Here is a 21786-nt window from a genome sequence, read left to right as displayed (position 1 = left end):
TAACCACTACACCACCGTGCCGCCGTGTTTTTTTTTTTTCTCCAATAAATTTTTATCTTCAACTTATTTTGCTTATGTTCAGTTGGACAGTGCAGCAACACTTCATGTGTGTGTATGTGTATACAAAGTATGTAGGATGCACTCCGGGTACATACTGTACACACTTTCAGGTTGTGTGTGTGTGGGGGGCATGGATTGTTTCATTCAGCACAAAAAGCTCTCAATTTGATCTCTTTGCAGTGTCACTCTGTTCAAGGCCCAGTGTAATGTGACAGACAGATGTATATAGGATACCGAGGAAAAAAAAAACAAAAAACAACAGCAGCAAATGCAGCAGGCTAGAAAAAGGTTATTATGCAAAAATCTGTGTCCAGGGTACTGATGGTGTGTGTGTGTGACTGAGAGAGAGAGAGAGATTGTGTGATAGCATTTTTGTCTGACTTAATCTGCATGGTTGCATCTGTTAATGTGTTGCAGTGTGTGTGTGTGTGTGTGTCCTGTTTTAATGCCAATATGTTCTCTACACTTTCTGTGGGAGGTTTGATCGAGTCTGCAGTGGCGCACGTGTTAAGAAACGCTTCAAAATTAAAGTGGAAGTGGGTTTAGCTGACACGGCGGTGACGGATTTCTTCTCCCCACACACCACATCTTACGCCCCGTGATCTATCCGTTTGATACACTCACTGCCCACTTTATTATGAACATGCCTGCTGACCCCTGGACCTCCGCTCATTCGTGGAATTATCCAATCAGCCAATCACGTGGCAGCAGAATAGTACAAATATACGGTAGGTCAAGAGTTTCAGTTCACATTAAACCTCACATTGAAGTTGAGGTCAGATGGTCTGGTCTGCTGAGAATGGCATAAAATGGTACGCACAGACACACAAAAAAAAAAACAGTCACAGTCTAGCAGTTCTGCAGTGAGATGCTTTTCTATGCACCACAACTGTCAAGAGTGATTATTTGAGTTACTGTAGATTTCTGAACCAGTCTGGCTGATATGTTGCTCACTTTATATATACTACACGATACTGTACTATATCTGGAGAGAGAGAGAGATTGATTGCTTAAGTAACAGGCGCTTTGAGAGCCGTCCTTCATCACATGGTTATACATTCGATGTATTTTAGTAATAAAATATAGTAAAAATCTACAGTGTGGTTATCTCCAGAGAAACAGCAGGTCCTTTATCAGCTGTGTAAGTGCTGCAAGTGCAAGCTGTAGGAGGTATTGAGTGTATATATTTATCTGGTAGTGCCCACGAGTTTCAGAAATCCGCCTTTCTGTTTTACATCTTAATTATACATTTCTATCGCAGGATTTCAGAACATACTCTAGCAACTGATAATTGCTTCAGATTGTGGCTGGAGCACTGAAACAATGCTCACTTGGTATTAAAGGTGACATGTTCTACCCTTCGGGCTGAGCTTACAAGTGGTTACGGATAACGGATGGATGTTCTACCCCTTTTCTACAAGTTGACACAGTTTCCTGAAGTTGGAATGAAATGACTGTGACATGCTTTGGTCAAAATTTCACAAGGATAAAGCTCAACAGCTCCTTCTTGCCCTGTCCAGAACGGCTGATTTGAGAATCTCATTCATTATCTCTAGCCGCTTTATCCTGTTCTACAGGGTTGCAGGCAAGCTGGAGCCTATCCCAGCTGACTACGGGCGAAAGGCGGGGTACACCCTGGACAAGTCGCCAGGTCATCATAGGGCTGACACATAGACACAGACAACCATTCATACTCACACCTACGGTCAATTTAGAGTCACCAGTTAACCTAACCTGCATGTCTTTGGACTGTGGGGGAAAACGGAGCACCCAGAGGAAACCCATGCGGACACGGGGAGAACATGCAAACTCCACACAGAAAGGCCCTCGCCGGCCACAGGGCTCGAACCCGGACCTTCTTGCTGTGAGGCGACAGCGCTAACCACTACACCACTTCTGCTAACCAATCAGATCCCACCTTTCTCATGAATATTCATTTGCAAAGGCAATTCTCAAGCCGTGAGTAGAGATACTCCGATATATACACTCAATACCTAATTCTAATGAGCTCCACTTGTGACATAGAAGAAGTAGCTGAATCTGAGAAAGGCTCCATATACCCAAATGTATTTGCACAAGCACTGAACAAATTAGTTTTTCATAATATGTTCCCTTTAATGGGTTCAATGTGTGCCATGAAAACGCTCCCCACATTATTATACCACCACCACCAACAACAACCTGAACTGTTGACAGGGTTTGGCCATGGATCCATGTCACATTCTGACCAAACCATCTGCACATCTCTGCAGAAATCAAGATTAATCCAACCAGTTCTGAGATGACGTGTTGTCTGAGATGCTTTTCTGCTCATCACATTACATTACATTACATTACAGGCACGCTCTTATCCAGAGCAACGTACTACTGTACATACCCAGAGCAGCCTGGGGAGCAGTTGGAGGTTAGGTGCTTTGCTCAAAGGCACTTTACCCATTCCTGCTGGTCAAGGGAATTGAACCAGCAACCTTTTGTTCCCAAAGCTGCTTCTCTAACCATTAGACCATGGATGGAAAGGATAGTTATTTGAGTTACCACAGCCTTTCTATCAGCTTGGCCCAATCTGGTCTTTCTTCTCTTTACACGATTCCGTATAGAGACTGCTGTGTGTGAAAACCCCAGGACACCAGCAAATTCTGAACTTCTCAAACTACCATGTCACGATCATTTTAACGCCACAGAGATCACACGTTTGAGATGAATATGAATTCAAGCTCTTAATCTGCATGATTTTATGTACTTATTAAAGTGGCTGGTGAGTATTTATGCTATTTATTAATAGAGGTGTTTGGTTATAGTCTCATCTTCCTCAGACTTAACGTATAAATCTGTGAAACGACGTGAATAAAGTGAAGCAGTATCTCGTTTAAATAAATGCCTGCAAGCTGACCATCACATAATGAGCTCTGAAGATCAAAACAGTTGAACAACATAATAACTTCAGGGTAATGTACAGGTTCTGCTGTATTTCTACACTTTTCAGGCTGCTTTACTGTGGGTTGTGGGTCTCATGGTGCACTTCTTCAGAAAGAGAGCAGCACTGCACTGTGGTGTTTCTGTTGGTCTTGGATAATGGCCGCAATGCGACTGTGCATGAGTTTATATTGCGTATATGGCACGGGGCATTGGAACAGGTGGTTGTGGGTAATTTCTGTGGAAGTGCTAATTCAATAAGACCTTATCGACCAGCCAGGGACGGCCCGATCTGAGCGGAATCTGATTTAGGTCCTCTGGAACCATTTGAAAAAAAGAGACATGGAAGGCTGACCAAAAGCGACAGAAATAACCAGGCAGTCAGAGAGAGCTGAGATGGAAGGAGGGGCTGTTTTACGAATGTCTTTCGCTGTCTTGATTTTTTTTTCCAAATTCCCATGGGGTTGCAGACACACTTGAAAGCTATGAAGTGTGCTGTTCTGCCTGTGTACTCCCTGTAATTGGACAAGTGCAGCACTGGGATATGGAGAGAAAACAGAGACATGGGAAAGATCATGGACTACACAAAGACATGGAATCTGTCTATTCCTTTCTCCTTTTATTTTTTCTTTCTCTGTCTTTACCTTGCTGACATTAGAGCCACAGGCATTTTTACATTAAAGAACTTTTCAGTTCGACAGAGCAAAGCCAAGCCTTGCCTTCTATACCTTATTAATATATGATATACATATATATCTACACACACACACACACACACACACACACACACACACACACACACACACACACACACACACACACACACCAAGAGCTGCTGAATCATTTTGCAAGACTTTTTGTCATCCTGTAGGGGAAAAAATCTGAGAGACTTGTGTGTGTGTGTGTGTGTGTGTGTGTGTGTGTGTGTGTGTGTGTGTGTGTGTGTGTGCACTCGCTGCTGCTCCATGGGGAACAGTGAGCTCAGTCTGCAGTTGAAATAAATGACAGCAAGACAAAAGAGCAGATTTCCACAAGCTCTTCCTTTCCATGAAAATTCCTTCTAGATTGGCGATAAATTGTTTTCGCTTTTGAGGAATTAGAGCATGTTTGTTCAACAATGCAGATCATTTGTTTTGCACTCGTTCCCTGCGCATTTTCCTTTGTTCCCTTTGTAATGTTGTTTTTATAGCATTTTAATGTTGAACTGCATGTAAAACAGTGCGAGAGATGGTGCGGGTGCAGTTAGTGCCGTGTTTACTGCTCAGCGAGAGTGAAAGAACAAATGAACGAGAAAGAGGAAGAGAGATCCATAGCGCTGTGCATTTCTTTTCGCCTCATACTGGACATGGGTACATGAGTCGAGTACAGTACATACTGTAGGTTTACGACAGTTCAGCATTCAGCACTTGTCTGCTGTTCTAATTATAGACATTAGATGCTCTGCTCTCAACGAGAGTGCCATGGAGATTTGCTCACTTTCTTATTTACTGTGTGCTTCACTTCTCGCTACGCACTTTTCCATATTCTCCGAACCTGCCTCCTGCGCTTCAGCATCTCACTTTATCAATCATCGTGTTTTAAATGCAGACTTTCTCTGCTGCTCGCTATTTATACTGAATGTCTGTGTATGTTTTCAATAATAAAGACATTCTATACCCACCACTGACATACATTACAGAACAAGCATTTTCTTCAAAACATACCTTTTTTTCTCAGTGTTTTGCGGAATGTCAGCAAGTGAAAATTTTCAGCATCGTTTTGTTATTTTGCAGGATCACAGACAGCAGCATTCGCATGCTGAAGATGAGCTGAAATAATACAAAATACACATCTGAGTCACTTCTCTGCAGGAACTGAGCAGTTTCTCTTCATTTATTAAAGCTTCTGTGACGAACGGAGTTTGTTAATTTAGGCTCATATATATATACAGTTGTGGTCAGAAGTTTACGTACAGTGACATGAATGTCATCTTGGATATGAATGTCATGGCAGTAGTTGGGCTTTCAGTAATTTCTCTGAACTGTTCTTTTTCTGTGGCAGAATGATTGTACGGTATACATCTTTAATTTAAAAAACCCTAAAATTTGGTGCACGAGTTTTAATTTTCTTTGGGTTTTCTGAAATCAACACAGGGTCAAAAATATACATACAGCACACCTAATATCTGGGTAAAATGTCTCTTCGCAAGATTCACCTTGACCAAACATTGTTGTTTCCCATGAACAAGCTTCTGGCAGAATTCTGGTTGGATATTTCACGACTCTTCATGGTAGAATTGGTAGAGTTCAATTAAATTTTTTTTTTCTTGGCATGGACTCGACTTATAAGCACGGTCCATATATTTTCAATAGGGTTGAAGTCAGGACTTGTTTTAAGCTTCATGTTAGCCTGCTTTATCCTCCACAACCAGCTCTGAAGCGTCTTTGGGTTCATTGTCCTGTTGTAACTCCCAAGTCGTTTTCAAGTTTCTGGTGGTTTATGCTGAAGAATTCTGAGGTAGTCCTTCATTATTCCATCCACTTTGTGCAATGAACCAGTTCCACTGGCAGCAAAACAGGCCCAGAGCATGATGATCCTACCACCACCACCAGCTGGTACAGTGTCCCTCTGTACATGGTGGTCATTGTGGCCAAACAACTCAATCTTTGTCTCATCTGACCATACTGCTTTCCTCCAGAAGGCTTTTTTCTTTGTCCATATGGTCAGCTTCAAACTTCATTTCAGCTTGAAGGTGTCAATTTTGGAGCAGGGGATTATTTCTTGGATAGCAGCCTCTTAGTTCATGGTGATCTGAACTGTAGGCAGTGATCCATCAGCTTCCAGTTCATGGCAGGGCTGTGCCATGGTGGTTCCCAGGTTGTTCCTGACCAACCAAACCAATGTCCTTTCAGTTGAGGGTGAGAGTTTGGGTTTTCTTGAAGCAAAGTGGCTTGGCAAAGTGACTACACATCACAATAACTGGCATACAATTGTTTGAACTGATCTTGGAATTTGCAGTTGTTTAGAAATGGCTCCAAGAGACATTCTGGAGTTGTGTATATCTGCGATCCTTTTTCTCAGATCTGCACTGAGCTGCTTGGACTTTCCCATTGTATTGTGTGTTGGTCAATCCAATGAGTGCTGTAAACAACTCCTTTTTATGAAGGCACAGAGAAGCTACCAGCTGTAGTCAATCATGATCACTAACAGGAAGTTAAGAGACCTCGGCCTTGGTAAGATAAGAGACATTTTGGAAGTTTCAGCATCTCTGAATTAATAATCTAAGTGAGTGTATGTAAATTTTGACTGTGTTGATTTCATAAAACCCAAAGAAAATTAAAACTTGTCCACCAAATTCTAGTGTATTTTTTATTATTAAAGATGTATGCTGTACAAGTATTCTGCACCAGAAAAAGAACAGTTCAAAGAAATTATTGAATGCCCAAATATTGCCATGACATTCATATCCAAGATGACATTCATGTCACTGTATGTAAACTTCTGACCACAACTCTGTGTGTGTGTGTGTATATCTCATCTCATCTCATTATCTCTAGCCGCTTTATCCTTCTACAGGGTCGCAGGCAAGCTGGAGCCTATCCCAGCTGACTACGGGCGAAAGGCGGGGTACACCCTGGACAAGTCGCCAGGTCATCACAGGGCTGACACATAGACACAGACAACCATTCACACTCACATTCACACCTACGGTCAATTTAGAGTCACCAGTTAACCTAACCTGCATGTCTTTGGACTGTGGGGGAAACCGGAGCACCCGGAGGAAACCCACGCGGACACGGGGAGAACATGCAAACTCCGCACAGAAAGGCCCTCGCCGGCCACGGGGCTCGAACCCGGACCTTCTTGCTGTGAGGCGACAGCGCTAACCACTACACCACCATGCTGCCCCGTGTGTATATATATATATATATATATATGTGTGTGTGTGTGTGTGTGCAGGGAAAGGTACTGTACTGAGATTCAGAGTTGGGTTTCACCGGCACTTAAATGTTTTTTCTGGATGCATCATTCACATTATGCAAATTACCTTCCAGATTTTTCTTGAGCAAAAGCTTCAGGGAACCGCGTTTTCAACAAAGTCCAGTGTTTGAACTTGGAAAAAAAAATCCATCAGGAATCCAAAATGTGGACTTAAAATGGAAATTGCATTCTTCACTTTGCTATAAAATGCACTGCAGTGTATCATGAAAACAAAATCCAATTTAAAAATGAAAGACATTCGAGAAAAAAGACTAATATGATGAGATGTCGCTCATAGGACAAGCAAAGAACTAAATGTCTAATCAGAGTCTGGTATATTGCCAATATATTGATGGATGAATAGTCCTTAATTATCAACATTAATCATTGCTAAGTGTAATTGAATTAAATTGATCAATATGGATTCCATTCTCATTATTCAGTGGATTATAAAGCAGCACTTGTTCCAACACATCCTAATATTTTAAATTTTATTTATTATTTTTACGTCATGCTCCGATAGTTGCCTGTTCACATAACTTAATGTAGCCATGAGATAAAGAACCAAATCCAGGTCATGAAATTGTCATTAAACTTTTAAAGCGAGACGGCCTTTCGATTTCATAAAACTGGTCAAATTTAGTTCCCTCTGAAATTTGGTCATTGTGATATGTTTATTTCTGTAATACCTCAAAAATAAAAGCCAAAAAAAAAAAAACAGCCATTCTGTGGCTGGGAAGTTATTTAATTTGAGGGGATTAAAGCAAATAATGTGCATAAATTGCTCACTTTGCGCAGTCAAGCAGGCAGAGGAAGTCCGTGTGTGTGTGCATGCGCAGGTTTACCTTTGAGCGTGCACTGACAGTTCCATCATTCTGTCGCTAATCGAACAGCTGATCACACCGAGGTGCTCGCTGAGCGCCGATATTTATTAGTTTGGTCCTGCGTTTCCTTTCCTTTGTATATAACATAACGTCTTTTCTTCTCACTTTCCGTTACTGTAGTCGGTCTTTCACGTTTCATTCGCACACTCACGTCCTCCTTTTTATCTCCTGTTTCAAATTTGTATCCCACAATGCCTTAGGCAAATGGAGAAAGCCCACCACATCATGCATGATGTAGTATCTTGTATTGGGTCATGGTGAAGCAGGAAAAAATAGTGGAGAATTTAGGGTCACATGGCTCTAAATTCATTAAATGTTCTGTTTAAAAAAAAAACCTAATAAAATTGGAAGTCTGTGATTCGAATTATGTAGTTTTCAGTCTACTAAACAAAAATGATTGGGTGTCGAGGAAAATTATTTTTATCACCTACACTTGAAAAATCTGAAAGGTGGTCTAACTTTCAGTGACGATTTTGAGTCAAACAATGCTGATGATTTTATGAATTAGAAATGTTTGCCTGTAAAGAAAACGTGACCATGTGACTGTGGTTTGAAGGATAAGCTGACTGAGCACTCTACACTGCTACACTTACAGCCCACTTTGAGTTATAACTTTATCCAGAACAAATTGGTCCTTGAGAAAAGCAATGTCTCTGATTAAGATGCTGTCTCCATTGACCTTGTCCATGCATAAAAAAAACTTTCCTTGGACTTTAAATGGATGAGTCTATTAAATAATTAATTGTCTCATCTCATCTCATCTCATCTCATTATCTCTAGCCGCTTTATCCTTCTACAGGGTCGCAGGCAAGCTGGAGCCTATCCCAGCTGACTACGGGCGAAAGGCGGGGTACACCCTGGACAAGTCGCCAGGTCATCACAGGGCTGACACATAGACACAGACAACCATTCACACTCACATTCACACCTACGCTCAATTTAGAGTCACCAGTTAACCTAACCTGCATGTCTTTGGACTGTGGGGGAAACCGGAGCACCCGGAGGAAACCCACGCGGACACGGGGAGAACATGCAAACTCCACACAGAAAGGCCCTCGCCGGCCCCGGGGCTCGAACCCAGGACCTTCTTGCTGTGAGGCGACAGCGCTAACCACTACACCACCGTGCCGCCCTCATAATTAATTGTGCTACATTTATTTTTTTAACATTGGGTTTAAATGGCATTCTATCATTCTTGAGTGCCTTTACAGCCCAAAACCATGCTGTAAATTTTAGCGTGATAACATTCAGACAGTAATGCGAGACTTAAGATGGCTCCTCACTTGAGCTGATATCAGACAAGAAAAGTGAACTTAGCTCCAAGGCCAGATTTGTGTGTAACTGAGGCACACTTCTGCTTTAAACAAACTCCACCTTGTAAAATGAGTTTGAGCACAATTCTTAATTGCAGTTCAGTCACTTTCGTTTCATCAGTGGTGAGAAAGTTTCATTGCAGAACGTTCATCTTTTTTTTCGAGATAATTGGCCACAGTGTGCGGCCTGCACAAACCCTCTTTTAGCATTAAAAAAACTACTGTCTGGATTTTCCTAAAGACATACAGTGAAAAGTTATCAATGGAAAGGTGTGAAGAAAGGTATTTTTATGGCTGACCTCAGGACGAGTTTGCTCTTCAAATTGCAAAATTAGGGGGAACCTATCTGGATCAGAACATATCGATTGCCGAGGCATGTTATTCTGTACCTGTTTATGACCAGACACTAATTTGGTGGATTGTGTTGGTCAGGATGAAAATGCCCTGACTGCATCTGTGTTCATTAATATGTGCAGTGTTTGTAGATCACCCACAGAACTGGCACTTTTTTAATTGCGGTCTCACACTAATATGCTGCTTAGTAAATCTGGCCCTAGGTCCCAAGGGGTGAGGTGGGTCTGACATTTGAATGACTCCAGTCCATGTTCATGAAGCTCTGTCTCCAAGGTCTTACAGTGGTGCTTGAAAGTTTGTGAACCCCTTAGAATTTTCTATATTTCTGCATAAATATGACCTAAAACATCAGTTTCCCCATAAGTCCTAAAAGTAGATAAAGAGAACCCAGTTAAACAAATGAGACAAAAACATTATACTTGGTCATTTATTTATTGAGGAAAATGATCCAATATTACATATCTGTGAGTGGCAAAAGTATGTGAACCTCTAGGATTAGCAGTTAATTTGAAGGTGAAATTAGAGTCAGGTGTTTTCAATCAATGGGATGACAATCAGGTGTGAGTGGGCACCCTGTTTTATTTAAAGAACAGGGCTCTATCAAAGTCTGATCTTCACAACACATGTTTGTGGAAGTGTATCATGGCACGAACAAAGGAGATTTCTGAGGACCTCAGAAAAAGCGTTGTTGATGCTCATCAGGCTGGAAAAGGTTACAAAACCATCTCTAAAGAGTCTGGACTCCACCAATCCACAGTCAGACAGATTGTGTACAAATGGAGGAAATTCAAGACCATTGTTACCCTCCCCAGGAGTGGTCGACCAACAAAGATCACTCCAAGAGCAAGGCGTGTAATAGTCAGTGAGGTCACAAAGGACCCCAGGGTAACTTCTAAGCAACTGAAGGCCTCTCTCACATTGGCTAATGTTAATGTTCATGAGTCCACCATCAGGAGAACACTGAACAACAATGGTGTGCATGGCAGGGGTGCAAGGAGAAAACCACTGCTCTCCAAAGAGAACATTGCTGCTCGTCTGCAGTTTGCTAAAGATCACATGGACAAGCCAGAAGGCTATTGGAAAAATGTTTTGTGGACAGATGAGACCAAAATAGAACTTTTTGGTTTAAATGAGAAGCATTATGTTTGGAGAAAGGAAAACACTGCATTCCAGCATAAGAACCTTATCCCATCTGTGAAACATGGTGGTGGTAGTATCATGGTTTGGGCCTATTTTGCTGCATCTGGGCCAGGACGGCTTGCCATCATTGATGGAACAATGAATTCTGAATTATACCAGTGAATTCTAAAGGAAAATGTCAGGACATCTGTCCATGAACTGAATCTCAAGAGAAGGTGGGTCATGCAGCAAGACAACGACCCTAAGCACACAAGTTGTTCTACCAAAGAATGGTTAAAGAAGAATAAAGTTAATGTTTTGGAATGGCCAAATCAAAGTCCTGACCTTAATCCAATGGAAATGTTGTGGAAGGACCTGAAGCGAGCAGTTCATGTGAGGAAACCCACCAACATCCCAGAGTTGAAGCTGTTCTGTATGGAGGAATGGGCTAAAATTCCTCCAAGCCGGTGTGCAGTACTGATCAACAGTTACCGCAAACATTTAGTTGCAGTTATTGCTGCACAAGGGGGTCACACCAGATACTGAAAGCAAAGGTTCACATACTTTTGCCACTCACAGATATGTAATATTGGATCATTTTCCTCAATAAATAAATGACCAAGTATAATATTTTTGTTTCATTTGTTTAACTGGGTTCTCTTTATCTACTTTTAGGACTTGTGTGAAAATCTGATGATGTTTTAGGTCATATTTTTGCAGAAATATAGAAAATTCTAAAGGGTTCACAAACTTTCAAGCACCACTGTAGGTGGCCTGAGACGGTGTGTATAAAATGACTGACAGGAGTCACATCTAAACACAAGCAAGCATTCCAGAGTAGAAATCATGTATTTTTGCATGAAGTTTTTCAGAACCCTGGACAGCGTCACAGCCTCTGCACCACCTTTGTGCTTGTTGTATTTTGTGAACCGACCTACAGTGTAGTGTGTGAACACCGCTGTTTTTAGAGTGTGGGGTACATGCGGCACATGTGGATCACAGTTTTTAATACTGCATCGACTCGTCCGGTCTTCCTTTTATCCTGATCAGAGGTTCTCTCTCTCTCTCTCTCTCTCTCTCTCTCTCTCTGTCTCTGGGTTCTCTCTAAAGATTAGTGAGCAGAACAGACTCATAGAATCTTAAAAAAGAAACACTGCAACAGTCCCTCCCCAACACACACACACACACACACACACACACACACACACACACACACACACACACACACACACACACACACACACACACTATTCACGCCGATCTTAGAATCTCAGGGGACAGGGGTGGATTAATAACCTCACTGGAGAGAACCCAAGCTCTCCAAATCATTCGTGTGTGCATGCATGCGTGAGAGCTGAAGTCTGAACATTAGCTATTCTCTGGAGGAGCCCAACAATCCCATCCACATATCTGTTAGTGCACCTAAGCACTGTTCTTGTTCTCGTATTTAGCTGCTTTAAGCAACTCTTGCATTGCTCTTCACGTCCCCCTGTGGGAGATTGACTGAAGCGTTCAGCTGTGATCATGTGAAGCCAGTGTGTAAGTAGCTGGGTGTGAAAGCTGCCAACTAACTTGTCTTCCTTGTTAATGATATAACATAGTAACCTCCTGTGGCGTACCTGTCTCTCAGTTCTCAGCATCCCCTCTGTTCCTGTGACAATATTTAACAGAGCCGTAGGCTCCCCAGTGGAGAGAAACCCATCCCCTCCTCCACCACATGCTCGTACAGTATGTGAGCAGTGCAGCCAAATTCCACGCTTCAGTACTGAACACGAGCACATGAGAGAAAACTCACGACTCAGCTCCTCTTTCGTTGTCTTACATTTCCTTACAGTGAGCAAAGGAATGATTTGTGAATGTTCACTACTCGGCCTGGGTTTTGTGCTTTTTAATTTTTTATTATGGTTGTAAATTACACAATACCGTATATCTTATTAGGAATATAAAAACATCTCGATTAAAAGAAAAGCCCTCTATCCTTTCAGAAGCCTGATGGCTGGGGAACAGAAATGTGGAGGGAAAATGATGGAGGGACTGTGACAGCAGCTCATTTATTTATTTATTTATTTATTTTGTTGTTGTTTAGTCTTTAAAAACGTGTGAAATAATCAACGTCCATTTCACCGAGTACAGTGCAGCAGTTACCTGTAATATCTATAAATATATGCCCTGAAATCCATTCATTACTGATAATGATTCATGTACTTGAAGATTCATGTTTTCAGTATTCTAGAGGCTCTTTGAGACACAGACAGACATGAGGGTGGAGTCTGACCTTTTGTGGACTAATTTTTGTCCCCCTTTTCTGTCATACCACAGCCAAAAAAGCAGCAGATGGCTCGGTCATCCCCAATGGCTACTGTGATTTCTGTCTTGGAGGCTCGAAGAAGACGGGATGCCCAGAGGATCTTATCTCCTGTGCAGACTGCGGACGATCAGGTGTGTTGACAATTTCTCTGACAAATATTTGAAATAAAATCCCATATACTGTATACAGTGTGTGTGTGTGTGTGTGTGTGTGTGTGTGTGTGTGTGTGAGTGTGTTTATATATATATATATATATATATATATATATATATATATATATATATATATACACATAATATTCTATCCACATTCACTGGATATGAGCAATCACGCACTCTGATTGGCTACTCCTATGACCAGGATATCAGCTCATATACTGTGAGTAGAGAAAAACAAAATAGCAGAGCATGTTGCTGGACCAACCGAAGATAAAATAAAAACTCTCCTCAAAAACAAAACCCCAACAAATATCAAGTATTTAAAAGAAACAGATACAGCAAAAAGAATATAGTTTTTTTCCTCCCATTATCTCCTGTTCCACACACCAGCCCAGTCAGTGGCAGTAATGCACCTTTAAGTTGGTTTGCCAACCACCATCAAAAAAAAAAAACAGAAAGAAGAAGAAGACCTCCCCCCCCCCAAAAAAAATGCAACAAAATATGGAATAAAAGTATTTGATAGTAAGAATGGATTCTTTTTTTAATTTTTCAAAAATTATTATTATGATCACATTTTTCACGTATTGCTCCTGTAATTTCACCGGTTTGTTTACATTCTTAGTAGAAATGATTTTGTCGGATGGTTTGTATAAAGTTTTTATTTATCAAATTTGCTAATAATAAAAATGCTCTGTTTCTCAAAATCCAGTGAATGTGGATAGAATAAAACAGTTATTCCACTCAATCTCATCGTACATGGCTTATAGCCAACTCAGCGTTACATGCCTCATGAGCTATCAGCTCATGTACAACTTGATTTTGTGGAATAACTGTTTAAAAAAAGAGGATTATATATATATATATATATATATATATATATATATATATATATATATATATATATATATATATATATAATATACTGTGTGTTATCCTGTGTCACCCTCACAGTTCCCCCCCCCCCCCCCCCCCCAACACACACATACTCTCAGTGTTCATTCACACACTGAACTCAGGGACTGCATATTTCACTTTACCTCGCTCATTTGCACTATTCCGCACTACCTCACCTTAACAGCTATTAGTTCATTGTTTATACTGCTTATTTCATGTTTACCTGGTATACCTCAAGTGCCCTTTACTGTTTATTTGCTCCAATTTATATATGTGTGTGTGTGTGTGTGTGTGTGTGTGTGTGTGTGTGTGTGTATGTGTGTAAATATATATATATATATATATATATATATATATATATATATATATATATATATATATATGAGTGTTTAGTCTATGTCTAGTTCTTATCTAGAGTGTTTATACTGTTTATATTGTTTATTTCAATTATTCTCTTTTTATTTATTGCATTGCCTGTTTGCACCATGGGTCAGAGAGGACTGAAATTTCATCCATGCTGTATGTCGAGCATGTATAGCATATTTGACAATAAAATTGACTTGACTTGATAAATATATGTATGTATATGTGTGTGTGTGTGTATGTGTGTGTATACCACGGGCGATTGCTCTAAGACAACGAGGGAGGCTCAGCCTCCTCTAAAAATGACGAACATCATGTAGGATGAATTGCGCTAGGCTTATGTTATAGCCGACCTTATAACATTGCTATTTCAGATCCAGAATCATAGAAATATATGTGCTCAACCCAACTACAGTGCGAAATCATTCCGTTATAACTTTCCCCAGTTCGCCTAATGTGTGCGTGAGTTTTTCCCCCTCGTGACAGCGCGATGCAGCCCAGCCTCAGTGGACTTCAATGGCATTTGGGAGCTATGCGCTTTTCAATCTCAAAATGCAAGACGGTTATTGGACAAATACTGCGAAAACGCCCGCCCACCGGACTCCCAGCCTCAGTGGACTTCAATAGCATTTGAGAGCTATGCGCTTGTCAATATCAAAATGCAAGACGGTTATTGGACAAATACTGCGAAAACGCCCACCCACGGACTCCCACGGACTCCCAGCCTCACAGTGGGAGGGACATGGCAAAGCTTTCCGTGAGGAGACTGGTGATTGGTGAAAGCGGCCGGATATTTTCTTTGATTGACAGCTCGTTTCAAATATAGACAGGCAGCGGTGAATTTCAGTTCAGTCCCATGCGGATTCGCAAGTGCTGTGGTGTATTGTAAGAGATCGGCTTACATTTCAATTTCATTCATTACATACGGTTTCTACCAGCTTTTTTAGTTTGTATATATTTTCATTGTAAATAAAGTGTAAATATAGTGTTGTCAAGTTTGCTATCTTAGTTCCAGAAATGTTGTTTATTTGAGTGACTGAACTTGAATTTGAGGGGGCTAGTCAGCTAGCAAGAAAGCTGCTCACGGATGCCAAGCATTGCTGATTTAATTTTGGCGAAGCCATTTGCCAGTCTTCCTTTCGAGGAAAAAATTAAAATTAAAGACCAGGGTAGACCAACGCCTCAAATTGACTTGGTGAAAAAGGTAGGGAATAATACTCGTTCCTTTCAGCTCTCCTGGTACGAGAAAGTGAATTGGCTAACAGCAAGTGACCCACATCAACAACAGTAAATAGGCTACTTTAGTAATATGTCATGGATGGACCAAAAATATAGAATCTATTTAAAATGTTTATGCTGAGTATATTATATTGGAATATATATTTTTCTGGATATGAATTAAACACAGCTACAATTTGGAAAACATTTTTAAACAAAAACACAGCCGAGAACATTTCACACTACAGACCTGGATTAAAAGTGAAGGGTTATCAAAATTGTCAATAAAACATTTCTCAGTCAAAATAAGTAAAATATAGGGAAAGTGTCATTGAATGAAATGTGTGGCACCCAGCTCTATGTTTGGCTCCCCAAGGTCAGTGCTTGTGCCTATTCCAGAACACTCTGCTGTTACTGCTGAGGTTCCTGACAAAGAGCTGCTTTCAATAATGATCAATTTTTAAACAACATGCCACAATTTTAAAATATAAAATGTTAAAATATCCCCCCCCCCCCCCCATCACCACCGTCATGTATATTGGACAGTAGGCTAATGAGCCAAAAAAAACCTGTTATTTCACAGTTTGTGACCCTGCCAACAATCAGCCAGATCAGAGGCAAGAGTATGGGCAAAATTGATGTGTTTTTTCTTTTAAAATCTGGAAATATAACCGACCAGCCTCCCCTGTTTGAAAGACCACCAGCCGCCACTGGTGTATACCGTGTGTGTGTGTGTGTGTGTGTGTGTGTGTGTGTGTGTGTGTGTGTATATATATATATATATATATATACACACGAGGGTAAGTCAAAAAGTTCTAAGACAAATGAAAAAAATCTTTATTTATGAAAATAACAAAGCTATTTCTCTACATATCCTCCATTTAAGTCTCAACACTTCTGCAAGCGATGTTTCCTTTGGAGAATTCCTTCTTTGTATTCCTTTTTTGAATTCTTTTGGATTCCTTTTGAAATTATAACATCTGTCTTTGAACTTTTTGACTTACCCTTATATATACACACACACTGTGTATGTATATATATATATATATATATATATATATATATATATATATATATATATATAAAGAGAACCCAGTTAAACAAATGAGACAAAAATATTATACTTGGTCATTTATTTACTGAGGAAAATGATCCAATATTACATATCTGTGAGTGGCAAAAGTATGTGAACCTTTGCTTTCAGTATCTGGTGTGACCCCCTTGTGCAGCAATAACTGCAACTAAACATTTCCGGTAACTGTTGATCAGTCCTGCACACCGGCTTGGAGGAATTTTAGCCCATTCCTCCGTACAGAACAGCTTCAACTCTGGGATGTTGGTGGGTTTCCTCACATGAACTGCTCGCTTCAGGTCCTTCCACAACATTTCGATTGGATTAAGGTCAGGACTTTGACTTGGCCATTCCAAAACATTAACTTTATTCTTCTTTAACCATTCTTTGGTAGAACGACTTGTGTGCTCAGGGTCATTGTCTTGCTGCATGACCCACCTTCTCTTGAGATTCAGTTCATGGACAGATGTCCTGACATTTTCTTTTAGAATTTGCTGGTATAATTCAGAATTCATTGTTCCATCAATGATGGCAAGCCGTCCTGGCCCAGATGCAGCAAAACAGGCCCAAACCATGATGCTACCACCACCAAGTTTCACAGATGGGATAAGGTTCTTATGCTGGAATGCAGTGTTTTCCTTTCTCCAAACATAACGCTTCTCATTTAAACCAAAAAGTTCTATTTTGGTCTCATCCGTCCACAAAACATTTTTCCAATAGCCTTCTGGCTTGTCCACATGATCTTTAGCAAACTGCAGATGAGCAGCAATGTTCTCTTTGGAGAGCAGTGGTTTTCTCCAGTTGCTTAGAAGTTACCCTGGGGTCCTTTGTGACCTTGCCGACTATTACACGCCTTGCTCTTGGAGTGATCTTTGTTGGTCGACCACTCCTGGGGAGGGTAACAATGGTCTTGAATTTCCTCCATTTGTACACAATCTGTCTGACTGTGGATTGGTGGAGTCCAAACTCTTTAGAGATGGTTTTGTAACCTTTTCCAGTCTGATGAGCATCAACAACGCTTTTTCTGAGGTCCTCAGAAATCTCCTTTGTTCATGCCATGATACAATTCCACAAACATGTGTTGTGAAGATCAGACTTTGATAGATCCCTGTTCTTTAAATAAAACAGGGTGCCCACTCACACCTGATTGTCATCCCATTGATTGAAAACACCTGACTCTAATTTCACCTTCAAATTAACTGCTAATCCTAGAGGTTCACATACTTTTGCCACTCACAGATATGTAATATTGGATCATTTTCCTTAATAAATAAATGACCAAGTATAATATTTTTGTCTCACTGGGTTCTCTTTATCTACTTTTAGGACTTGTGTGAAAATCTGATGATGTTTTAGGTCATATCATATATATATATATATATATATATATATATATATATATATATATATATATATATATATATATATATATATATATATACACACACACACACACACTCTGTCTCTCTCCCTCTTGGATTTTAAGTGAATGTAAATTTATTTTGTATGTTACACAAATCACATGTTTTTTCATCTCATACCTACTTATTTCATAGATTTTCTCATTCTTGACTGTCAACTGTATCTCAAACTTAATTCTTGAAATGTTAAAATGTTTTGCCTGTACACGGTTTGGCCAAAAGTAAGTGCTCCCCTGACCATAACTCGACTCATTCGTGGTTCCTCCTCAAACTGTTACCACAAACTGGGTCTGTGAAGCACACAGTCATATAAAATGTCTCTGTGTGCTATAGCTTTTTCTAATTTCTCTTCACTGGAACTAAGAGCTCCAAACCTGTTCCAGCATAATGATGCCCCTGTACACAAGACATGGTGTGTTCAGGTTGGAGTGAAGAACTGACTGAACTCAACCCCACTGAACACCTTTGGGATGAACTGGAACTGGAGCCTCAACATCTCATCATCAGTGTCTGACATCACTAATGAGCACAAATCCCTACAGCCACACCTGAGAATCTAGTGGAAAGCCTTCCCAGAAGAGTGGAGCTTATTATAACAGGAAAAGGGGAATAGATCTGGAATGAGGCGTTCAACATGTACATGTGGATGTGATGGTCAGGGGTGCACATACTTTTGGCAATATAGTGTATATGTATATAATATACTGCATACAATGTGTGTAATATATTGTATATAATTATGTTCTTCAGAATTATTGGCAGTCCTTAATAATAATGAGGAATAAAGTTTGTATAAAATAAGCATATATTTGAATCTACAGACAAAATTGATGAAGAGAAGTTAGTCTAATTTCAGAACATGTTGTTCTGAAACAAAAAAGTTGTTATGATGCATTTGACAAAGTTGGAAATTTTAGAAGAGGTGGACAAATTTGCACACTGCCCCCACACAGTGAGGAGAATGAGGTGGTGGTGAAGGAGGAAAAACAAACCTAAAGATCACTGTCGAACTGCATAGTTTATTCAGTTCCTTGAAAAAAAATCAGCAGTTTCATGACAAACCTTTTGAAAGCATCGTAACAAAGAAGCACTTTGGGAACAGAGCTCAACTTCATGTCATTAGAACTCCACTTGGTATTGTGTATGACGCTCAGATGAGACCAACATCCAACTTTTTGCCCATGCACACCATCAACATGTTTGGTGACTGGATGAAAAGAAATGCACCTGATACCCACATTGTGAAATATGGAGGTGGATCAGTGATGCTTTGGAGCTGTTTTGTGGCTGATGGTTCAGGGGCTCTTTTGAAGATTGATAGTCAAGTCAAGTTTACTTGTAAAGCACTTTTAACAACAGACATTGTCGCAAAGCAGGTTTACAGAAGATTAAATACTTTAAACATGAGCTAATTTTATCCCTCATCTATCCCCAATGAGCAAGCCTTTGGCGACGGTGGTGAGGAAAAACTCCCTCAGACGACACGAGGAAGAAAACTTGAGAGGAACCAGACTCAAAAGGGAACCCATCCTCATCTGGGTGATAACATATAGCGTGATTATAAATAACTCGCTTCTATAACTGTGTCCTATAGAATCACAAAGTATAACTGTGTAACCAGGAAATTCATTATAGTTTTAACATGAGGTCTGTTTTGTTGAAGTTATAAACTGTTCGTTGATGGAAACTTGAGTGCAAAACTGTTCATGACGACTGCAGTCCGAAAGTTAACAAGTCAACTGTAGTCCTCAGACATAAATGTATTACTGTAAGTGTCCAGAGCATCTTCCAAGTGCGACTTTTATCTGTCCATATGGGGCCGTCCTCCATAGGAACGATGTGATGAGACTCCGGCCAGACGTAGGGCATCAGGATGGATCAGGCAGGTCCGAGGAGCAGAAGAGGTCAGCGTTACTGGTGTCTCAGGATCGACATGTAACTCGACAGAGAGGGACAGACAGAGGGAAGAGACAGAGAGAGAGAGAGAGAGAGAGAGAGAGGAAACACAGGTTGTTAGGTATGCCCAATGTCACCTAATGAGTAAGAACAGTATACATTTTGCACTGAGTGCAAGCAGGGACTCCGACAGGACTAACTATAACAGCAAAACTAAAAAGGAGAGCCAGAAGGTAACACAGGCATGAGGGAGCCCCAGGACATAAAGCAGCCAGCCACTACACCATCAACAAACCTGAGTGAACAAGTGAGAGTGGGGGGGAACAGCATCCATACATCCCAGTTTACCAAAACACACTGTGCCTGAGGATCCTCCAGATCTACTCCTTTACCTAATAAGCACTATTAACAAAAGGCTTGACTAAACAGATATGTTTTCAGCCGAGACCTAAACGCTAAGACTGTGTCTGAGTCCCGAACACTACTTAGAAGGCTGTTCCATAACTGTGGGGCTTTGTAAGAAAAGGCTCTGCCCCCTGATGTAACCTTCACGATACGAGGTATCAACAAATAGCCTGCACCTTTTGATCTTAGTAGGCGTGGTGGGTCATAAAGGACCAGATGCTTGCTCAGGTATTGTGGTGCAAGACCATTCAGTGCTTTAAAGTTCAATAGTAGTATTTTATAATCAATATTGAACTTAATTGGGAGCCAATGCAGTGTGGCTAAGATAGGGTAGCATCATGGATGCTGACAGCTTTCAGAATATTTCCACCCAAATCCTGGACGTCTTTGCTATGTACAGTGGATACAGCTTTCAATAAGCTGATGAATCAAACATACTTCAGCAAATCAGAAATAAAGAAACACAAAATCAGTGTTTTGTGATGACTCCAGATTCAAACCCTCTTGAAAACTTGTCTGAATTGGAAAGAGGATTCTTTTTCACCTTTTGTGTAATTCATTTTATATATTAAGCGTGCTGATTTTTCCATGAAGGGTGCCATTAATTTTGAAGGACACGCTAGACTGTATGCTTGCATATAAAGGTTTACACGTTCCACAAGGACCTTCAGAGATAGCTGTACATAGAAAATGAACAAGTTAAAGCTTCATTTGTTTAGCCAGGCTGTGGTGTATTCATCTATAGGAGGTGGAACATGTACAAACACTCACTGGCCATTTTATTAGGAGCATGCATACATTCACCTGCTATTTTATGCAGTTCTGTAATCAGCCAATCCCTCGACAACAGCACGATGCATAAAATCATGCAGATACAAATCAAGAGCTTCAGTTAACGTTCACTTCAAACATCAGAATGGGAAAAATTGTGATCTCAAAGTGTGACTTTCTTTCACTATGGCATGGGTGTTGGTTTGAGCCAGATGGACTGGTTTGAGTATTTCAGAAACTGCTGATCTCCTGGGGGTTTCACACACAAACAGTCTCTAGAGTTTACACAGAATGGTGCGAAAGACAAAAAACATTGAGTGAGTAAGTGACAGTTCTGTGGGTGGAAACAAACGCCTTGTTAAGAGAGGTCAGAGGAAAATGGCCAGAATGGTTTGAGCTTTTTTGCCAGGAAGGATATAGTAACTCATATAATCACTATTTACAACCATGGTGAGCAGAAAAGCATTTCAGCCTGCAACAGCAGAATACCACATCGGGTTCCACTCCTGCAGCCAAGAACAGGAATCTTAGAATCGAGAACAAGTTCCTATTAAAGTGGCCGGTGAGTGTACATATATGCTACAAAGGTGATTATTTCCAGGTAAAGCCAATGTATAGTGTCTTTAGTAAGGTGTTCAACCACTACAAATGACCAGAACAGCTTTGCTGCACCTTGA

General features: G+C 40.5%; 1 protein-coding gene across 1 annotated transcript in view; it reads left to right on the top strand.

Moving 5' to 3' along the window:
* Positions 1 to 21786, top strand: part of dpf1 (double PHD fingers 1) — a 99918-nt gene that overhangs the window by 70660 nt on the left and 7472 nt on the right. Inside the window, exon 9 of the mRNA XM_060942170.1 lies at positions 12923 to 13042. Within this exon, the coding sequence (XP_060798153.1) occupies positions 12923 to 13042 (120 nt within the window). The remainder of the gene's footprint in view (positions 1 to 12922; positions 13043 to 21786) is intronic.

This window comes from Neoarius graeffei, chromosome 16, assembly GCF_027579695.1.
Source record: "Neoarius graeffei isolate fNeoGra1 chromosome 16, fNeoGra1.pri, whole genome shotgun sequence".
NCBI lineage: Eukaryota > Metazoa > Chordata > Actinopteri > Siluriformes > Ariidae > Neoarius > Neoarius graeffei.
The sequence above is the reverse complement of the archived record's forward strand: the minus strand, read 5'-3'. Positions and strand labels throughout refer to the sequence as shown.